Source organism: Vigna unguiculata, chromosome 10 (assembly GCF_004118075.2).
Source record: "Vigna unguiculata cultivar IT97K-499-35 chromosome 10, ASM411807v1, whole genome shotgun sequence".
Taxonomy (NCBI): Eukaryota; Viridiplantae; Streptophyta; class Magnoliopsida; order Fabales; family Fabaceae; genus Vigna; species Vigna unguiculata.
In genome coordinates, this window is record NC_040288.1 from 28,189,383 (window position 1) to 28,211,572 (window position 22,190).

General features: G+C 31.4%; 1 protein-coding gene and 2 long non-coding RNA genes across 26 annotated transcripts; 2 read left to right on the plus strand and 1 right to left on the minus strand.

Annotated features, from left to right (window-relative positions):
• Window positions 1-649: 649 nt before the first annotated feature.
• On the minus strand, window positions 650-3,566 carry LOC114166667. Of its 3 annotated transcripts, none has more exons than XR_003599976.1 (3): window positions 3,379-3,566; window positions 1,431-1,545; window positions 650-1,082 (listed from the first exon to the last, which is right to left on the minus strand). It is a non-coding gene; the product is annotated as an uncharacterized LOC114166667 (long non-coding RNA). The 3 variants fall into 3 exon arrangements; XR_003599977.1 differs by having other exon boundaries at window positions 3,288-3,566; XR_003599978.1 differs by lacking the exon at window positions 3,379-3,566 and adding an exon at window positions 2,471-3,266.
• A 3,667-nt stretch (window positions 3,567-7,233) lies between these two features.
• On the plus strand, window positions 7,234-9,067 carry LOC114165487 (cationic peroxidase 1-like). Its single transcript, XM_028050099.1, has 4 exons — window positions 7,234-7,449; window positions 7,661-7,852; window positions 8,013-8,178; window positions 8,658-9,067. Exons 1-4 carry the CDS (start codon window positions 7,234-7,236, stop codon window positions 9,041-9,043), a joined length of 960 nt encoding a protein of 319 aa, XP_027905900.1. The 3' UTR covers window positions 9,044-9,067.
• Window positions 9,068-9,876: 809 nt separating this feature from the next.
• Window positions 9,877-18,849, plus strand: LOC114167000. Of its 22 annotated transcripts, XR_003600051.1 has the most exons (10): window positions 9,877-10,025; window positions 10,096-10,261; window positions 10,364-10,546; window positions 11,667-11,898; window positions 12,425-12,460; window positions 13,302-13,375; window positions 13,773-13,949; window positions 14,184-14,418; window positions 18,477-18,569; window positions 18,655-18,849. It is a non-coding gene; the product is annotated as an uncharacterized LOC114167000 (long non-coding RNA). The 22 variants fall into 22 exon arrangements; XR_003600048.1 differs by having other exon boundaries at window positions 18,477-18,849; XR_003600061.1 differs by lacking the exon at window positions 14,184-14,418.
• Window positions 18,850-22,190: the final 3,341 nt, after the last annotated feature.

A 22,190-nucleotide genomic window follows, 5' to 3' on the forward strand; every position in this document is an offset into this window, starting at 1 on the left:
ACTGCTGAAATCCTAGTCTTTAATTATAATAAAATATATGAGGAAGGAATTGGTCCTGATGAAATATATTATAGAAATTAAATAGTCGCATAATATCCATGGTATTGATTATAATTATTAAAGATATATTGACTGTAATTACTAGAATCATATTTTCTGTCACATACAGATCATGATCAAATCATAACATATTATTCATACAATTAATTCTAATTATTACTAGAAATATTTTCTTTTAACAATTAAAATTGTACCATTCTCTAAAAGCATTATTATCGGGAATATTTGCTTCTAATTTTTTTAAAATAGTATCTTTTCTGACTGACAAATGAGACACATCATATAAAACAGAAATTATGAAACGTCCTTTTCTGACATGTCATGTGAAGAGTGTAAATAGCAAACAACGGGGTGAAAATATGTACAAAACATTTGAGCTTATGAAAAGAGTGTGATAATTAGATTCTCCTTCTCTTGGCTTTTTTCTTCTTTTCTTTTTTCTTTTTTTTTTCATATAGAATTAAAGTTAAAAACCTATCATCAATCAAAACATATTTTTTTATTTTATTTTATTATTTATTATTATTTTATTATTATTATTATTTTAACAAAACAAATGTATTTACCCGAACGAAATTGGGTGTTGACAATTTCATATACTCTTTTTGTTGGTGTATGAGTTCCTTCTGATGCTCATGATCTTACATCTAGTACGCTATCTTTGCAGGAAAATTATTCACCCAACTTTGCAAGTTACAGTTAATCAAATCTTTTGTTATGAACCCCACACCAGAATCTAGAGGGTTCCACTTTCCATAAAATCAACAACATAATTTCCAATGGCATTAGTAGAATCACTAGATGACATGCCAAGCTTGTGTTCAGACATTCTAAAAATCATACTGTAACGAGAATGGTGAACCACAAAGTAGAGCCATAAAAGAATTTTCAGCATCTATTTGGCCTAATACATGAGTGGTTGAGATGGGAAAGCTTGGGTAAGTAGGGCCTTACTTCCCTCCAACTAATTTTGATCTTAAACCATGGGCAAATTGTGGATAAAGAAAACTTGCATCCATCTCCTATTTAAAAGAGCATGATAAAAGAGATCTATAAAAATAATAAGAGTACTAATAGAAAGACAGTTATATTAAAAGAAATAAAAAACAATTCTAAAAGATAGTATTATTATACATGCAAAGTTGGAGAAGCTTTATTAACTTTATAATCATAATGCATTATGGGTCTGTTAAGTTTTCATTTTTAAGAATATAATATAATATTTAGAAGGAAACCTCACTACCTGCATTGGAATACCACAACCCTGGACCAACCAATGAAAAATCTTGAATCATATTAATCATTTCATTATCATCTCAAGGGACAGACCCCATAAAACTAAAGCTATTAAACTAATATGATCATGTTACCTAAAAGGTTTGAAGCCATGACTCCCTTGAACTTGAAGGGATCCTCTGGATTTTCCTCAAGCTCTTCCATCCGATTAAAACCTTGGGCCAAGCAGATGCCTTGTTGAGATGCAACCTAATATGTGGTTTAAGAAACATGAAGTCAATACTCATACATAGACAATTAATAGTTACTTAACTAAAGAAAAATCTTCAAAAGAAAAACAAGGTTGCTTAATGTAATATTCAAATCAAAATCTAAATGATGAATGTATGTTAACACAAAAGTTTTTGCCAGTGGCTTCAAGGATTCCAGTATTAGCTAACATGTTTTTACCATTCTTGATTTTGGACAAAAAAGCAACCAGAAAGAGATCCTGGCAGAAAGGCACCGAAGGATGAAACGTGATGATCATAGAGTAAACAAGAGAAAAGAAGAAATGACAATTCAAAAAGTAAGAATATTATATTATTGTATGTGTTTACAAAAGGGAAGCATGTATGTATATATAGATATAAAAGAGAGAAGACGCATAAAACAGAAAAAGCAAAAAGAAGGAATTTGTTCAGACATTTCGTCAAGCACCTATAGAGCGATATGATCACGTTGAGCAAAGACCAGAGAAAGCACACTATGTTATCAAGCCCCCTCAAGTTGGGAATATATGTTTTTCATTCTCAACTTAGATATGACAGATATCACATAGATGATTATGATTAGGATGAATATAGGAATATTTGGATTGCAGAATTTTCATAATGTTGTGGGAAGGATGTCCCAGTCCTGAGTGCCAAAGAACAATGTTTTCAACATTATAATTGGAAGATGAAAAATTACTTATAAGATGTATGTATATACAAGCCATCCTTAGTCTTAAGTAAACCAATCTTCTCTTTCGATCTTACATCCTATATTATGTAACTAGAAGATGAAAAAGTTAGTTCACAATGAAGAGAAAAATGTAAGTTTAGAAATGGAAATAATATTGAATATGAAATAAGGAATATAGAGAACATTTTCAAGAAATAAATTTGGAGTGAAATATATAGTGCCAACATACATAGCAAAAACATGGTTACCATTGGGGAGATCAATACAAATGGGGTTAATGATATGATAAGATGAGAAATAGGTTAATGAGGTGAAGATATTATCGATGGCACCAGAGTCCACAAGCTAAAGGGATTGAAAAGGAGAGATATTGCTTGGCGAATAGGTTTGCAAAACGGTGGACCCGACAAGATTTGTAGTGGGTTGTGAGCCATTATCAGTATTATTCTTGAAAAGATTTGCAAGAATTTGATATTGTTGGGTAGTGAGCTTTATGTCAAGAACATCAAAAGGTGGACCTTTATCTTTGTTTGTGGATACAGCTTCTTGAGAATTGGGATTGTTAACTTGGTATTGAATCTATGACCAAGGGAAAGCCATGTTTCTTGTAACAGGCTTCTATGCAGTGACCATTCAATTAGATGGAGAGTTAAATAGCTTGGTTTGGCAGCTTGGTTAGTCATGATAGTATAGAAGAGAGAAAAGAAAACAAGAAATGGAAGAAGAACAAGAAAAGAAAAAGGAAGCGAGGCAAGAAACCAAAGTTACGTAGCAGAGCTCTTCAAAGGAAGAGCTCTGATACCATTCGTGATTTTGGACATAGAAGCAACCAAAGAGAGATTGTGGCAGAAAGGCACCGAAGGATGGAACTTGATGATCACAGAGTAAACCAGAGAAAAGAAGAGATAACAATTCAAGAAGTGAGAATGTTGTATTACTATATGTGTTTAAAGAAGGGAAGTAGGTATAAATAGATATAGAAGAGGGAAGACGGTAAAACAGAAAAAACAAAATGAAGGAATTTGTTCAGACATTTCGTCAAGCACCTATAAAGCGGTGATCAATATGATCACGCTGAGCGAACACTAGAGAAAGCACACCATGTAATCAGTATACAGGAATCGAGGGAAGTCTAACCAGTTCAATTGCATCAACTATTAAGGTAGAAGCTTGATCTTAGTGAAGCTTCATCGACTGACTTGTGCTTGTGGGTTTTTATTTGTCATATTGAGAAGATTTTCTTCACGTTAAAAACATTGGTGTTTTCTTTTGAGATTATTGTTACCATTTTTTACTATTGTAGGTCTTCGTGAATTCTTGTAAGTTTGGAGAATTATATCTATTACATACTTCGATATTTTTCTACATATTGTTTACTCCATCATGACTCTTTTATAAATTAATTTGGTCACATATAAATAATCCTAGTGCAAATATGATAGGATTTGCTTTTCTTTCCTTGAGTGGCTATTTAACCTCATGCACCGTATCAAAATCCCATATTTACATACAGGTTAGGTATACATTATAATTCAATAATCAATATATATTTCTCATTACCAACAACAATAAAAAAAAATCATAGTAAAAGAATTCCAAGTGCTAGGATAATTTTTGCATGGTATAGCACTTTGTAAGTGATGTAAGAAAAAGAGTTTTTACCATGATTAAAATGTCTTATTTTTGATTTTGTAAAAGAGTTTTAATATATAAATATTACTAAAAATTTTCATCTTTAATGATATTTTTCTTATAAATTTGTTAAAAAGTTTTAATTGGTAGATAATTTTTGCATAAATAACTATTTTTAACAAAATTATAAAATTCATAAATAGTTTTTACATAATTTTCTGTTAAAATTATTTTAAACAAAATATTTTTAAAAAAATTTATATTACATTTTTGTAAATTATTTTTCACAACGTATTTTTTACGAAAAACAATTCAAAAAAATTAACACAAAATATATATTTTTGTAGCGGTGTAAGTTGTAGTTATTCTCCTAGGGGACTTCTCCGTGCACCCCCAAACCTTCTCTTGTATCCCCAATAATTACTTTTTTGACCCTAATCAAAAGCATGAAACGGATTTCGAAATCTGTTTCATAAATTTTCATGTTTTTTATGAAACGGATTTCAGAATCCGTTTCAGAAAAGTATGAAACGAATTTTGAAATCCGTTTCACAAAAAAAAATTAAAATTTGTGAAACGGATTCTGAAATCCGTTTCACAAAAAAAAAATTAAAATTTGTGAAACGGATTTCGGAATCCGTTTCAGAAAAGTATGAAACGGATTTCAAATTCCATTTCAGAAAAGTATGAAACGGATTCTGAAATCCGTTTCTGGAAAAAAAAATTTGTGAAACGGATTTCAGAATCCATTTCATACTTTTCTGAAACGGAATCCGAAATCCGTTTCACAAAAAAAAATTGTGAAACGGATATCGAAATCCGTTTTAGAAAAATATGAAATGGATTCCGAAATCCGTTTCTAAAAAAAACGTGGTTGTCGTTGATGTCGCTGAGAGAGGGGTCGAAGGTAGTGTGGCGAAGGAGGTTGTGCTGGGGGAGGGTTGGGGGGAGGCCCATGGAGAAGGTGGGAAAGTGAGTGGAGGAGGCGATGAGGAAGGCGAGGCCTTTTCCGGAGGGGCAGGAGGGAGAGAAGAGGATGGAGAAGGAGAAGCGGGAGGAGAAGGAGGCGGTGGAGTTAATTTGAGGATGAAGAAAACTTAGGGTCAAAAAGATAATTATTGGAAGTAGAGGAGAAGGTTTGGGGGTGCAGGCAGAAGCCCCCATTCTCCTAGTTGAAAAGAAAAGATACCTAAGCGAAACCGGCCCATCCGAAAGAAACAGTACTGGACAGTCGGATATTTTGGATTCAAATAAATATAAATAAATTAATATGAATAAAACAGGTTTTAAGTGTTCGGATTTTAAATTAAAATTTCCTTTACACTCGCATACACTTGAGTTTGTCTTTTTTGTCACAACAAATTATTTTCCCACAACAAATCATATTATTCCGATAAAAATAAAATCTTAACAACGTAAAAAAGAGAGTTGAATTTTGAGATGGAGAGGTTGCAACAAAAAAGAAAAAGAAATAGAGGTTGAGTTTCAAAATAGAAGAATGAGGATGGAGGAGTTTGGTCCAGAAAAAAATGAAGGTTAAAGTTTTTATTGAAGGAGTGGGACAGAGAAAATGACATAGAAAAAAAGAGTGGTCAGAATTTTGACAGAGGAGAATGGAAAGAAAAGAGGTAATCCAAAATTAAAGACGAATTTTGAGAGGAGAGAATCGGACAAAAGAGGTTGACTACCCTCCTAAAATTGAATGATCAGTTAAAATTAGGTTTAATACTTTCGTCCTATCTGTTATCATGCATGACTTTAATATCGTGTACCTCGTAATTTATGTTTAATGTGACAAATATCTTAATATGATATGATAAGTATCATTTTATATTTATATTTTTAATATTTTAAAATATTATAAGTTTAAATAGAGATTTTTAATATAAAAATGTAAAAAAACAAAAACAATTTGTATATTTAGACAAAGTGATTTGATATATATATATATATATATTTTTTAAATTTAATATGTATATATAAATGTATATATAACTTATAGTTAAATTTAATTATTAATTTGGTCTGAAATAAGAGAGGGACTAAATTTAAAAAAAAAATTATAAATAAAAGGACTAAATTGAAAACAAACACTATTATTAGGATGATAAAGCGGGCCAACCCAGCCTGTTTTGACTTGTCCCGTGTTTTGGTCTGCAAAGTGTGGGTTGGATTGGTCCGCCCCGCAATTTAATTTTGGGTTCACCTTTTTGGCCCGCCCCGCCCTGCGGGTTGGCCTGTGGGCTGTCCCGCATTTGTGATGAGTGAATTTTTTTTTTGTGTTGAGCAAAATAATTTTTTTTTCATAATAATTGATATTAATTTTCTATCGAAATAATTCCAATTAGTTTACCTAATCAAAGACAAGAAAAATAATAACGAAGATTATAGCTAAAATACAATAGCAACATGTCACCTTACAAGACATCTACTTAAAAATTCATAAAAAGATATTCCATATTCAAAAATTAAAATCATTATCTTATATACAATGATTATACATAAACATAATAATAATAATAATAATAATAATAAAAATAAAAGGAACTTAAAGAAACAACCTGATGAATGATGTGATTATTAGAAAATGAGAATATATAATTTTGTAAGCGGGTCAGCGTGCCAGCCCGCCCCGCCCCACCTTTAGCCTGCGAGGGCTGCGGGCCTATGAGGGATGGGCCATTACGGGCCAACAGGTTCAACATCCCAACTCGCCCCGCAATTTTTTGTGCGAGCCTGCGGGCCAGCCCGCCCCAAATTGTCATCCCTAAGTGTTATGTGACAATAATATGATAATGTACGAACACGACGTTGATGTCAGTATAACGAAAATGATCAAATTGAACACTTTAAAAAAATTGAAGGACCAAATTGCTTCATTTAAAAAAAGAAAAACTAATTGAATCAAAATTATAAATAAGGGGACTAAATTGAAAACAAACATAGTTATGTGACAATAACATAACAATATACGAACACAATGTTAATGTTAATATAACGAAAATGATCAAATTGAATATTTTTAAAAAATTTGAAGTACTAAATTGAAAAAATAAAAGATTAGGGGTCTTTTTGAAAATGTGAATAAAATTAAATGATCAAATTAAGAATTAAGCCTTAAAATTAATTATCGTTGAAAAGTTTCCATTTTACATTTAAAATAGTTTTATGAAACAAAAGGAAAAATATTTAAATTTATTTTAAAAATTTAAAAACTATCAAACAATATCCGAGGTAAACAATATCCAAAATAAGCATCATATGTCTTTATATAAAGGTGCCATATATTTTTCTGTCAATCATGAACTTGTGTGTTCACGAACTCTCTTGTCTACAGTAGCTAAAGAATTTCCTATAACCATGGCTGCAATTAAACTCTGCATTAATTGTTTGTTTTTATGCCTTATTGGGATAGCTTCAGCTGATTCTGCTAACAAGTTACGCCCAGACTTCTATAATTTACAATGCCCCCTCGCACTTCAAACTATTAAGGAAGAAGTAACCACTGCTTTGAGGAAGGATCCTACCATGGGTTTACCCTTATTCAGTCTTCATTTCATTGATTGCTTTCTTCAAGCAAGTCTTCATTTTCCTCAACTTTTATGCATTACTTTCGAGAACAGTGCATACAAATATGCATTCTGCATACAATATCCTTCTAGATATATACAAAACTAAACTGTATAACTTACAAGTTAAAGTAACATACAATATCATACTCACCCAGATACTAAACTTCATCTTTGATTTTTATTTTTCTGCTTTTGCTGGGTGAAATGTTGTATAGGGATGTGATGCATCGATTCTGTTGAAAGACACGCAGAATTTCACCGGCGAACAAAGTGGCGTTCCCGATACTGGTTCTACAAATGGCACGGATATCATAGAGAGGATAAAGGGTAGACTCGAAAAACTGTGTCCTGGTGTTGTTTCTTGCGCTGACATAGTAGCTGTTGCTGCAAGAGATTCTATTGTTGCTGTAAGTATTCAATTCATTCAAAAAAAAGAAAAGAAGCTAGTTAGATTATTATATATACCTATTTTACAAATTAGATTTTGGATAAAATGTAAAAATTTAAGACTTTCTGTATATAAGTGATGTGCATGATTGTTGATGAATGAGACATGATGATTCCCAGCAAGGTGGACCAAGTTGGAACGTTGGATTGGGCAGAAGAGACTCGACAACTGCTAATATAAGTGCTGTTTCTACAGATTTACCTTCTCCCTTTATGAATCTTTCTCAGCTTCTTGCTACATTCGCCAAAAAGAATTTCACAGCCAAAGAAATGGTTGCTTTCACAGGTTAATTACTTGCCATAATGCATTAGATGCTGTTTTTTTCGCAATACTTTAGGGTTATGCATCTGATTATTGTTGGGTTCTCTTTCATGAGTCAACAATCTCTCGTTGAGTCCCTAAACTTTTCTTCGTATGATATGGTTATTGGTTTTTCTTCGTATGATATGGTTATGGTATCAGTCACTCGAATCATTAGTGCATAATGATTTTTTTATTATAGTTACGTTGTTATTTTAATCTCGAACTATCTGTTTTGATACCATAATTAAGATTTTTTTTATATAGATTATAGTTATCGAGTGATTATGGTTTTATATATAATATTATAGATTTACACATAAATATTTTTGATATCGTTTTTAATCTAAAATTTTAAGACAACATAATCATGAATCTTTGTCTATTATATTTAATATGGAACTTTGAGTCACCCTTAATTATTTCCACCGATTATATATACACAAATGAAACTTCTTGTTCAGGTGTTCACACCGTAGGCTTCGTCAGATGCTTATTCTTCAGAACAAGGATTTATAACGAAAGCAATATCGATCCGTCGTATGCAAGATCATTGCAAGCAAAGTGTCCCTTCGTAGGTGGTGATGATAACTTAGCTCCTTTAGATCGTTCTACTCCTCACCGATTTGATAATGCTTATTACAAGAATTTGGTGGTGAAAAAGGGTCTCTTACACTCTGATCAAGAGCTCTACAATGGTGGTTCCACAGATTCAATAGTTGAATTTTATGCATCCAACGCTTTACACTTCAGAAGAGATTTTGCTAACACAGCGATCAAGATGGGAAACTTTGGTCCTCTTACTGGCACCCATGGCCAAATCAGAAAACAGTGCAGCAAAGTTAATTGAGTTAATCAGAAAGTGTTTTTTCAATGGCAGTTCATTATTGATAAAAATATTATTTTAATGTAGATTTTTTATACCTATATTACTTGAAGTAAAAATTAATTGTATAAATAATTTTGTTAAGTAATTTGGGTTTATGAAAATCAGATTAAAATGATATTTTTATTTATAAATAATTGTTATTGAAAACACTTTTAATAACTATGTATGCCCAATTTAGTCAAAGTCATCTAATGGTCAATTACTTATTAAAGTCCCTTAATGGTTAATTCCTTCAAGCAATGGACAATATTTATTTTAATATTCCAATTAATCAGTACAGACTACAGTGCTGTTTTTTTCAGGCTATCTATTAAAGTGAAATTTTGATTATAACTAACTAATGACCAACTACAATACTCTTCATATGGTAAGTTTCAGAATTTCGTCATGTAAATAGGAATAATTAAAAGATTAAAATTTTTAATTTAATTAAAAGGTATATTGTTAAGTTTTTTTTTTATCAACAACAAATAAATAAATTATAAGAAAATACTTATGGGATGCTCTAATCTTTTTATCAAATATACTCAACCTCTACAAAAATATGCAGAAATTTGACATCATATAAAATAAGAAGTCTAAAAAAACAAAAGAGTCCAATCATACACTACAAAAAAATTACTATTTAGTGGGAGTTAATTTATGGAGGTTATAAAAATCCTCCACAAAATAATAATATTTAAAATGGTTGTGTTAAGTTGTCAAAGTGTTAAGATTTGTGGGGATTTTAATTGTTTTTTTGAAGAGTTTTATAACCTCCGTAAATTTCTACACCTTTAACTCCCCTAATTTTTTGTAACCTTTCCCTCTAGAGTTTTACATTCTCGCTCTCAAGGGTTTTCCACACATTTCCAAACCCACATTTTCGTTTTTCTTCAGAATGCTCCATCAAGCTCGATTTGGATTCATCAAACCAGCGTTCATCTTCTCATCTCTGTCCAAGGTTTTACACTCACTCTCCTCATGCATTTTTTCCCAAATTTCCAAACATTAGCATTTTCGTTTTTGTTCAGAAAGCTCCGTCTTCAAATTGGCATTCTGAAAGCTCGTTCTAGAAGTTTAATTTGGATCCATCAAACCGGCGTTCATCTTCGTCCTCGCTCGTCCACCAGTGCTCGTCCTCTCCGTCATCGATCAGTGCTCGTTGGTCGTTGCTCGTCTCTCAGTGATCATCTCTTAGTGAGTGTGGGTTTGACCCTAATTTTTTAACCCTCTTTGATATGCAGAGAGATGTTTAGAGCATTTTTTAACCCTAATTTTTTATAAATTTTTTGCTATCAGAGAAGTTATTGTTGTCTTTTGGGTGTGCTTTGTTTTGGAAGAAAAAAATCACTTCTACTTGAACATTCATCAGTTTAACAATCATCTTCTTACATTGGGATGACACAAGCTGATATATTCAATCGACAATATACTGGTTGGAATACAAGTGCTCTGCAGGTTTTGGAAAAATTGTTTCCCAAGGTATTCATCTTCACAACACTTTTTGTTCAATACAAAAGTCTCCCCTTTGTTCGTTGTATTTAGAAAATTGCTTTGATATGATTGGAAGATGATTATGATATTTAATAATGCTAAATTTAGAACAGTGAAGTTTTGAATTATAACAATTGGTAGCAAGTACTATATGACTACTCTTATCCTTACTAAGACTTTGTTAACTTGCATTCCTCTTCAAAAGGCTAGGGTAAATACTATTAATTGTCCCTTTTTAAGAATTTATAATCGTTAGTTTGATTAACTTATTAGCTCACTTGATCAAAAGAAGTTTTAGCTAATGTGCTTCTAATGTTTATAGATTGAATTCACTGCATTGTCTTTAAAGGTTTAGTTTAACCCAATTTGTAATCTGTCTATGAAAATGTGTTAAATGTGTTAACTCAATTCACTGCATTGAATTCACTGTGTGTATGTGGAAGGGTATATAGTGATTTGTTAAAGTGTTTATGATCTCTGGAATTGGTGTAATAGAATTTTACTTGAATAAGTGCATGAGCAGTTTGACTGAAAAAGGTTTGGTTTTACTCCATGGCATACCTAAAGGGTGTAATGTTTCTTGTGATAGTATATCTAATAAGAGTGTTTTTCAGAATAACTGGTAGGAAAAACTTGCATTCAAAGCATTTATTTAAGTGTCTTTATCGATATTTATTATTGGTTGAATCATTAAAGTTTATTGTAATGTATTTATCAGTACAATTTTGAAGTAGCAAAACATCCAAACTCATAATTCTGGACATTGATGTATGCAATCATTGATGGAAAAAGTTCATGCTTTGATAATCATGGACATACACATAGCTATTTCAAATGTATATTTAAAAGTTAATTGAATCACTTTGAAGTTGTAAGTTTGGTTTGTGAATAATAGTAAGAATTGTTCCTGTAATTTCTTAAGTGTGAATAAGGTGTTGTCTCATGTGCTGATATCTTGCCCATTGCTTCTCGTAATTCTGTTGTCTTGGTGAGTTTATAATAATAGTCTAAAGAACAACACTATTTTACAATATTATTCAACTATCTTATAGATATCATGCTAACTCAATATCTATTTGTTATGTGATTTGTATGGTGCAACTTGGAGGGCCATTTTGGAAAGTGAAGGTTGGGAAAAGGATTCTAGAACAACAAATTTCACTACTACCAACACTAGTGTTATTCCACCTTCTACTTTCTACTAAAGACACGCCTTATCTAGTATTTTTTTCTTGCTCTAGTATGTTAGTTTCTCCACCCTTCCTCTTCTGGAGAGACACATTCTCCTAATTCAATTCATTTCAGGATGTGATATTTATAAACAACTACATGCATTGAAGGTAAAAGTCTTTTTTCCTATAACTTAAAAGTCATGTCATGTAAATAATGATGCAATTAAGCATTAAGAAAGAGACATGTAACCTACGGAGAATCATTCATGATCTTTCAATGACCCAATACTTTATACTATTCATATTTAAACTATATTTTTGCATGTATTTTAATAGAGAAAAAACCACTACAGCTGCTACCATATTATATTAGATAGTAGGATGGTATATACTTTTAAACTCGTATGTAAAGGTTTTACTGTTGAAAGGTTTAAAGTTTAATAAGCTTTACCTAAGGAGATGTTATAATATATTAAAATTCCAAACAATATTTTGTTTATATCTTATAGTAATCTGGAATATGTTGGATTATCTGTTAGGATTACTTTCAATATTTTCTAATATTTCAAGATTTACTACTTTCTTTAATTATGATTATATCTTTAATTATGATTATATCTTATATAGCCAAGGGTTTACTGTTGGAAAGTTTAAAGTTTAATAAGCTTTAATTATTTCAAAATTTCCTTTTTAGGATTGTAGAAGGCTTCCCGGTTTCTCCCCATCTAAGGTATTGGATTCTGGTGTTGGGACTGGTTCAACTTTCTGGTATTATATTCTTGAACTTTGTTATGGTGAATGTTGTATAAAAAAATTTAGTTATTTATATCAAGAAGTGTCGTTATTTTTTTTTGGTTATATGTATGTATTTGAATTCCATTTTTGCAGATCGTCAAGTGGGATCCATTGCTTCACTGGGTGGAGACAAAATTTGGCTTTAAGCCTATTGTCCATTATCTACGAATTATGTGCATAGATAATAACTATAATGACTTTGGAGGAAAGAAACAATATTTGAGTGGGCACAGAGTGACTAATTTATTTGAATTATGTAGATGCCTTGATGAGTTGAGGTTGTACTAAAGAATTAATATACTTAAGTTTAAATTTCATAGGCTTTAGATTGTTACAATCCCACAAGAGTTCTTTCTCCAAGTCTTTTATCTATAGGTCTCATTCCTGTTATTAGCTGTAGTAGAACCACCCCAAAGGAATACACATATGTTTTAATTGACACTTTGCCAAATTCTGCATATTTTGGTGTCATCTCCATCCACTATAGTTTTAAGATACTGGAACCAACCACCTTGGGTTAAAAAGAGATTGAGCATTTTATATATCTCCTTTATTTTACTTTTCTTCATTTGGCAAAGGGATGATTATGCTCTTTCTATTTTTGTTAATATTTGGTATTAAGTAAGCTTCCGTTGCCATTGAATCAATTTAACAGATTCCTTTTACATCTACTCATAGTTAGGATAATTTCTTTTAATGGTTTGAAGGGAATCAGTTTTTCACATCTAGTAAATTTTGTATTAGCATATTTTAGTATGAAATGTTGTTCCATGCAGGTTAACAATGCAGGAATTGGTGGAGTTGTAATTAAGACAGTGATTTAATCAGTACAGTAATCCTGAATCGTGGGGTAAGACTCTACTCGTGTTGTGAAATCTAATTAATAGATATGGAAAGTTGTCTAAAAGGGGCCTAAAGTTTGAAACTTTTCATGACCATTTGAAATTCTAGATCCCATCCCATGTCAAATATTGAAATAGTAAAAGCAGAGCTTATAAAGGCTTGCAAAATTCTCATATCATGAACTTGCATTTGTTGTTAAGCCCAACACAGTTAAGGAATTATGAAAGCATTTTCACAATAGTTAAGTTTTTTGGAATTGGCTCTTCTTTTGGAATGTTATTGAGTGGTCTATTTTTCTTGTTATTATCAAAACGTTCAATAGATCTTTTGGATGTATGAAGAACTTGAGTAGTTATGTGTTATTAGAAGATTTGTAAACAGAAACTGAATTACCATGTTTTTAGGTGGTACCAAATGAGCAAGGAACAAAGACAGTGACTCAAACATACGAGTTAGCTAAAGAATGCTTGCAAATAAATTACTATGGCACTAAAATAACTGTAGAATCACTCATGCCCCTCCTCCAATTATCTGATTCACCAACAATTGTGAATCTATCGTCCTTTCTTGGGCAGTTAGAGGTAGGCACCAATTTCTTGTGCCAATAAATTCTTTTCCTATTTTTTTGATAAACTCCATCTAATTGTGCTAATAACTTCCTCTCTTCTGAATACTTAATTAATAGCCAATCCATATGTTATGCAATCTAACCTTGAGTCTATTCAAAACTTTCCTATAACAGATATTAGTTTATTATTGCATCTCGTTTCCTTTAATTTTCTTAAGGTCTTGTTGTTTAATCATGTCAAATTCAGAGTTTCCCTAAGGAATCATGGGCAAGAGCAGTGTTGAGTGATGTTGATAACCTAACAGAAGAGAAAGTGGATGAAATAGTGAAGAAGTTTCTAAGTGATTTCAAAGAAGGTTCATTAGAGAGTAAAGGGTGGCCTAGGTATCTAGGTGCCTATATTGTGTCAAAAACAGCTCTTGGCTAAACAACCTAGTGGGACACATCTGGCATTCCTCAGTTCTTGTTCCATATCATGGATGGTTGGTCCCTAGCATCTCTTTTCTTGTTCATTTGCCCTTCTATTGAAAGTTCTTTAAGATTTTATAGCATGCCCATTTCCACTACAAGAAAATTGTTGATTATAACTTCTTCTAATAGTTTCCTAACAACCAAAGTTGGTTTTAGAGTTGTTAACCGAAATTAAAAAAGTGAAGATGTTTCTGACACATGTTTTGGGCTTGGTGAAACAATTTTAGTGCTGACAACTTTAGATTATCAAACTGAAATTAGTGACAGTATTAAAACATCTAAAATTAACAAAGTTAGTTGAACACTGATAGCAGAAAGTATTAAAAAACTTAAGTTTAAGGATCTAAGTTCAAGGTTGTTTAAAAATTACAGGGTTGGGGGACATAAGTTATTGTGGAGGTTGCAACATCAGGTTAGGAAATATGTACTCGGCTAATATATATATATAACTAAGAACACGTAAAACTAAGAACACGTAAGACTAACTAGTTTTATGAACACGTAAGACTAACTAGTTTTATAAATTAGACATTCCTAGGGTCAATTTTCTATACCTTATAATAAACTTGAAATTAATAATTTAGATGTTTGAGCTTTTGGATGTTTTAAAGCACTAAAAAATTGTATTTTATGATGTTGAGAAAAGTTGGAAAGGAGAAAGAATTGGTGAAAGAAAAGATTCAAAAGTGTTATGTAAAAATTAGATTAGTTGTAACAGGACACTTGTGGCCTTATTTTTAGAGGTGATTTGTTATTGGTAAGTACTAGAGAGAAACACAAGGGAAAGAGTGAATGATCCAAAACATGTTTGGTGGAACTAACATTAAAATAATGATGGAAGCAAACTACACCAAAATGGGGCTCTGCTGAAATATAGTGAAAAGAGAGGGATTTCATAATTAAGATGTCACACTAGCTTTAGTTAATTACTGTTAACTGGTGGTGATATTTGTTAGTATGATTTTTTTTTTTTATCATAGGTTGTACTATATAAAGCTGAATTCTATACTAATGATGGTGGAAACCTTTTGGAGCAAATTAAAATTGCTTCTTAAATAGGTTGCCTAACATAGTTTATGTATTGGTGGTGGACTCTGCAGACTCCGCAGACTGTGAATTGACTCATCACCTAATCTCAACTAACATCCTAAATTTCCCTTTAGAGCATATTCTATAATCTGTATTCAGTTCTTTGTCATTATGCATTGGGCATTGGCCTTTCAGTTACTTCTACAAATAATTTCAAATATTCCTAATTCTTGGGACAGTTATGTTGGTTTGGATTGGTTTGGCTAGATGAAAAGTTTGGACATTTGATGTTTTACTAGATGGTTGGTGGTAATCTTTTTTGTTAACTGGTAGTAGCATAAATTTCAGTTATGGGTTCTTGATAGAAAATTGCACTAATCTCCCATACTTTGTATCTAGAACCATTTGTAATGCTTTGTAAATAAAAGTAAGGTAGATGTATGAAATTCATTTGTCTAAATAATCAGGACTTCCATGGAGCTTGTCTTAGTTACTTCCTTCAGAATAATTAGTAATATGAAGTTCATGTGATTTTCCTTAGCTTTCTGACATTTTGAAAATTTATAACACGAAATTTTACATGTTTTCAAAAGACTCTTTTAATATGAAATTTGAAAATTATGTACCTAGGATAAGCCTCATAATTGATTTAAGCTAAATTCTGATGCCATGGACTTTTTGGTTGCATGTAGGAGCTTGAAGAGGATGTTTTTTATATTCTTGCCTTATGGGCTACTCTATTTTCTGAGACTCTAGAAAATGAAATTAAGAAAATTGCTGAATTGTTGTCAAGGATTTAGTAAGTACATTTTAACAGTATCCTGTATCTTTGTTGTGATCAAACTTTTATATAATTATCTTTACCTTTTTTATTAATTGAATTTTTTATCCCTCTTATTTTTATTAGATTCTCTAAAATATAGAGATCAGTAAACTTGTTATCTTATGAGGTAAACCACGATTTTCACAATCATGAATATTGACTAACTTGGACTTGTTAAGTAAATTGTTTTGGTAAAGATGATAATTTTTTTATGCGAATGACCCCTTGACTTGGTTGTCCTTTTTTATTGTTTTAAATGTTTTGCACCTTGTGTTTGTTTTAGGTTGTAAACATTTTGAGCAAATTTCTTTGTCTAACTATCTTTCTTTTTACCATATATTATGTTATTATGATAAAGGAAAAAAATGTGGAAGAATTTACTGCAATTTTTCATTGAACAAAGTAAAGGAAAGGGAGTAGGTATCCGGGATCCAAGTTCTTATATCATTTAAATTTCAAAAAGTTCATGTTGTTTTCTAATTACAAACAAAATATTGTTTTTTGTGAGATTTGAATAATGCAAGAAAAATACAGTAATAAATTCACAAATTAAATAATACAAACGGAACAGGTTAAAAAAATTTTACAGTATAATCCTCAAATTGAGGAGGGTATTAACCCCCAAAAAAAATAAAAAATAGGAATTTTGGAAAAAATAGGTTTATGGAAATAGAGGAGGTTTTAAACCTCCACAAAATAATAGTCATGAATAGGAGAGGTTATAACCCTCCATTAAAAAACTTCCACAATATAAACCTGGTACCAGGGGTTATAGAAAACCTCCACAAAAAACTTGTGGGGAACCTAACTGTGGAGGTTTGAAAAACCCTTGCAAATTATTTTGTGGAGGGTAAAAACCCCCGCTAAACGAAATTAAAACCTCCGCAATTTAGCTTTTTTTTTTGTAGTGATATAAGGAAAATATCCTTAATGAAGAGCCACTTGAATCAAAAAGCTTTGGAGCCAAGGCCTCTTCTATAAGCCAGTGAAGACATTACCAAATCAGATACAAAATATAAACCTTAGCAAATGAGGAAGCAATGGCACTACAACAAAAACAATTTTTACCGGAGGTTATTTATGGCATTTCCAAAGGTTTTAACCCCCGTTAAAGGAATTTTCAGCGGTTTGTTTTTCCCCTAGAAAAATCAGCGTCGTTAACGGATTACCGACGATTTTGATTAACCCCTAGTAAAGCAGCACTTATCAACGGTTTTAAAACCCTGGTAGTTACTAGCGGTTTTAAAACCCTTGGTAATTACCAGCGATTTTAAAACTCCTGGTAATTACCAGCGATTTTATGATCCCTGGTAATTACCGGCGATTTTAAACCCCTGGTAATTACCGGCAGTTTTAAACCCCTGGTAATTACTGACGGGTTTGGAACCCTTGTATTTATTGTGGTTTTGTAATCGTAGTACCTATTCCTTGTATGTAGTTTTAAATCCTTTATACTGTATAATAATACTGGAAGTCCATTTTTATCCCTAGAATGCAATTCATTATTTATTGATGTTTTTAATTTTCAAATTTTCTTAATTTTATTTATTATACTTTTTGATTGCATATAATTCATAAAACATTTGATAAGAAAAAATTCTAACATTTAGATATTTGTTTATAACTAGATATAACATTCATAAAAACAAGAACGTAGTCTATAAATTCAAAGTAAATAATAAAGTTTAAACGTTCAAGCTAATGAAATATTACAATATCTTTATTATACTTGTTATAAAGTCAAATAAAATGAAAGTCTAATAAGATTCTTCAACTATCAATCTTGATATGAGTCATTTGTTTCTCCATTGGAAACACTCCCCTGATAAGATACCTAATATTAAAAATAATAATAATAATAACTAGTAACATTCTTCACAGTATAAAATATATATTAATATACTTAAAATTTAAATATTAGCGAATAAAACACAGGAAAGTCATGAGGCAATTCTCCTTAATAGTTTTGTGTGAAGAAAGTCATCATTGCCTTCATTTCATTGACTTGTGATGTTAATAAAGAAACCTATTTGAGAACATAACTAATCAAATTAATCAAATTGCCTGCATTTTAACAAGGGAGGCAATTTAATTAACCTTCACCGGTACAAAAGGAAGCAAAATCTTCACCATGTAAGTCTAATTCTTAGGTTCATTCGCTATTACTATATGATCTATTTCACCATGTACTCTAGTCACCAAGTTTATGCTACACAGGTTTGGGATGTGAACATAATTATGACACTTGAAGAAAGATTCTATGACTCAGACATAAAGAGCTTCACCAAAGCCATTCAAGAGAATATAACGGTATTTTATGGAGTAGATTCCTATTATCCTAATCTATGATACTGCTTATAAAAGTTTGATGCTTACCCCAAATTCTCTGAAATAGAAAACATGGACACATATTTTTAAACTCTAAAGAAGCGACTCATCTAGTGTTGGATCAGATTTACCAGACCTACCAAAGTCGAAGAGCCTTAGCTTGAATGTGAAACATTAAGCAAAATGAAAAGTATGTGCGCATGCATTCATCACATATATAAACATTATCTGATTAGACATCATGGTTGGTAAAATTTTAAAGGAGACAAACCTGAGAGTATTGCTACATCCTTCTTTTCAAGACCCTTGGATATAAACTTGTTTGTAATGTTTTCTAAAGGTTCAAAGGGTGATGGCAAGTTATTTTGCTCGCTCTCACTTGTTGTTGTACCATCTCTACGACCTAGAGGCACATACCAAAATGGACCTTTGCTCTGAAAAAATTACCAAAGCCTTTTATTTAATAATAGGTTAATGTTCATGTATGATTAAATAAGTAATTGCCAGTGTGTATTTTTTAGTATGGTTTATTATATTAAAAGATGAAATCTAAGAAACATTTCCACCTATGGCAGCCACATATTCTTGAGACCACCACCACTGTACTTAAATCATGTTTTAAATCTATATTTCTGCTTTCTAAGAGATGCCCTGTTTATTTTTATTTGAAGATGCAAATTTAGCAATGTGATAGGACCTCTATGTTTGTTTAACTTCTATTAAATTTTGAAGTTATTACATGCATTTAGTAGGACTCCTACGCAATCTCTTTTTCATTTTATGATCATTAACTAGTATCACTATTATAATAATTTCCTTCTGCATCAAAATTTTACCTTGTGTAGCTTTGATCTTTTAATGCTATCACCAAATTGTGAGAAATAATTTTTACACTATCAATTTATTAAAAAATAAACTAAAAAATAAATGCTAAAGGTTTACACCAAAAGTAATAATAACACAAAAAAAATTGAAGGCTTTATATACTAACAGAAGACTTCTGAATGTCTCAAGCAACAACTGAACATATCTGGCATGAAAAACTTCCATTCCATATTTAACATCTCATGTATAAAAAAAAGACGATCAAACTATAATTTCATATGTAGCAATTATGAACCATAATAATAGCAAAGAGAAACCACTTGAAAATGTACTTAGTCACCATGGAAAAATAAATGCTCTGCAATTTTTTTTTAATGAAAAGGAGCCAAATTCTATTTCACGTCAACAACAAGTCCTTAAGGTATTGTAATTTATGATCTTTTGGTTGGAATTTTCATTTTTCAGGTTTGGAGTTAAGATCATTAAAGCCTCCACGTAGAAGTTAGCAAATTGTTATAATACATTGGAACATCTATGCATAAATTCAACCAAACACCTCCTAAGACAAATTCCAGCATAAACATTATACTGCAAACAAAACCACATATTAGTTATTAGTTCTTTATTACAATCAAGTACTTAATTACGTTCTTTATCCAAACATTCTCAAAATTTAAAGAAAAAATGGAATAACTAATAGTACAAAACAAAACCAGCCATAAACTATTTACTACAATTATTTGATCAACAATCCAAATCTTCTATGGTTGAATTCACACCATCAAACAAGGAAGGCCATCTTAACTTGGCAACCTACAAAATAACCAACGAAGTAATCACAACTTAGTTTTGAAACTGAAACCATATGTAGACTAAAACTGGTCATCAGAAACTTCAATTATTTTTGTGATGTTTTCTTCTTCCATTTGAAATAAATGGTGAGATATAATGAACCTTGAGAGCAAAGATTGCAATCTCCCCACAACTGTCACATATAACTCCATCAAAGTCCAAAGCACATAGATGACCCATGCCCCTGTCTTCCTTCCAAGCATAGAGAATTTTAGAACAAAAATTTTGTGTGCTACAAATATGAACAGAACATGAAACGTCAGAGAATGAGAACATAGATTACAAAGAATAGTGTTAGATTTTCTGGTTGAAATAGAAAGACACTCAAGAACCACACCAAAACTATAGAAGAGAGTTTTAGTTGCAATATAAATGCATGGCCTTTTGTCTCGTGAATTCAAAGAATGTCACATGTGTGATTACTCTTAGAACGGTACTATTACGATCACAATCGTGAATTGCTTCAACACTCACCAATTAGTTCATATCACCTGAAATTGAAACATAAAAGTTACTATAACCATTAACAACCAAACGCGAAACAACCTCGAACAACCAAACATGAAGCAATGACGCAGATGCTAGAACCACTGAATGACCAAAGTAACTGGTCTTAGACGCACCTGAAACTGAATATCTTCACATAACCAAACGAGGGGAAAATGAGAAATTAATGGCTAGTAAAATAAAAATTGAAAACCTAAAAAAAAGGGAAACCATTACCAACTGGGAGCTATGATTGATAAGTGAAGATACAGACAGGGAAATGAAGAGAATCTGGAAGGTACAATTACCTTTTTTTTTTTGGAAGATTTTAAGATTTTTAGTGAAATTGAGAGACGAAAATTTGAATCTACGACGAAATGGTAATGTAGGAAAAGAAGAAGAAAGCGGTAATGAGTTTTGAACGTACTAAAAATGAAAAATGAGGTTTTGTGAAGAGATGTAAAGGGAGTTTTCTCAGGGTTCATTAGAAAACCTATTATACATTTTCGGAGGTTTGAAAAACCTCTGTTATACTAAAAAACTACCGGAGGTTTTATAACCTCCGTTAATAAATCCCCATTAAAATTACTTTTTTTCGTAGTGTGGATATACATGTAGAATAAAGAATAACCATCCACCAGAAACTTTGTTTTACATCTTTAGGTAGAATCAAACCAAGAACCAAAATTTGAAACAAGTTGGGAGACATTGAATCGCATTTACCCAACTGTTTTCTGCCCCTTTCTGATTAATGTTCTTGAAGCCCACATTTGTAAGGATGAAGAAATGCAGGATTCTACTTACCCTAGATATGCGTGTAGCTGTTGCAAACCCTTTTCCACATACAGATATTGGGCACAATTCTAGTTACATAGATAAATAATTATGTTCTTGATTCCACTTTGTCCCACTCGGTCCTGGTATTAAGTTAGATCTTACTCTTTGCTTGCTTGACAAACTTAAAATACACAACAATTTTCATATCATGGAGAATTTAAGACCATAGAAGAGGAGAAATACTAATCATTATATGGAAACTTTACTAAAATAATTGTGTTTCATCCAAAAAGTTGTCACTTAGGTAAGGCCAAATATTTTTTCAGGGTGAACTTTTCTTTGCTCAAAGAATATCTAATTCTTATATTTCCAAATTTTTCCAACAATTGCTGACCACATAGCTCTCTACATGTTTTGCTTAGTGTTTAGGTTGACGATATTAACGTGTTTAAAATTCACTCTAGCTTTGATGTGATGCATGGAGCTCACCTTCGGTCCACTATCACACATGTTTCACACCTTTTTAGATACTTTAAAAGAGAAGAATAAGTGTTTCATACTCTCTTCACATGTTAAGCACAATTAACATAAGGTGTGTTGTAATATGACCCCCTTGTAATAAATTTTTTCTTTATTAATAGTTTATCCCATGATATCCTCCTT

What these genes read in the sequence shown, in the direction of transcription:
- LOC114165487 (XM_028050099.1), top strand. Translation starts at nt 7,234, where the DNA reads ATGGCTGCAATTAAACTCTGCATTAATTGTTTGTTTTTATGCCTTATT. An exon ending in TCATTGATTGCTTTCTTCAA is followed by an intron (nt 7,450 to 7,660) that starts GCAAGTCTTCAT and finishes AATGTTGTATAG; the next exon opens with GGATGTGATGCATCGATTCT. An exon ending in AGAAATGGTTGCTTTCACAG is followed by an intron (nt 8,179 to 8,657) that starts GTTAATTACTTG and finishes CTTCTTGTTCAG; the next exon opens with GTGTTCACACCGTAGGCTTC.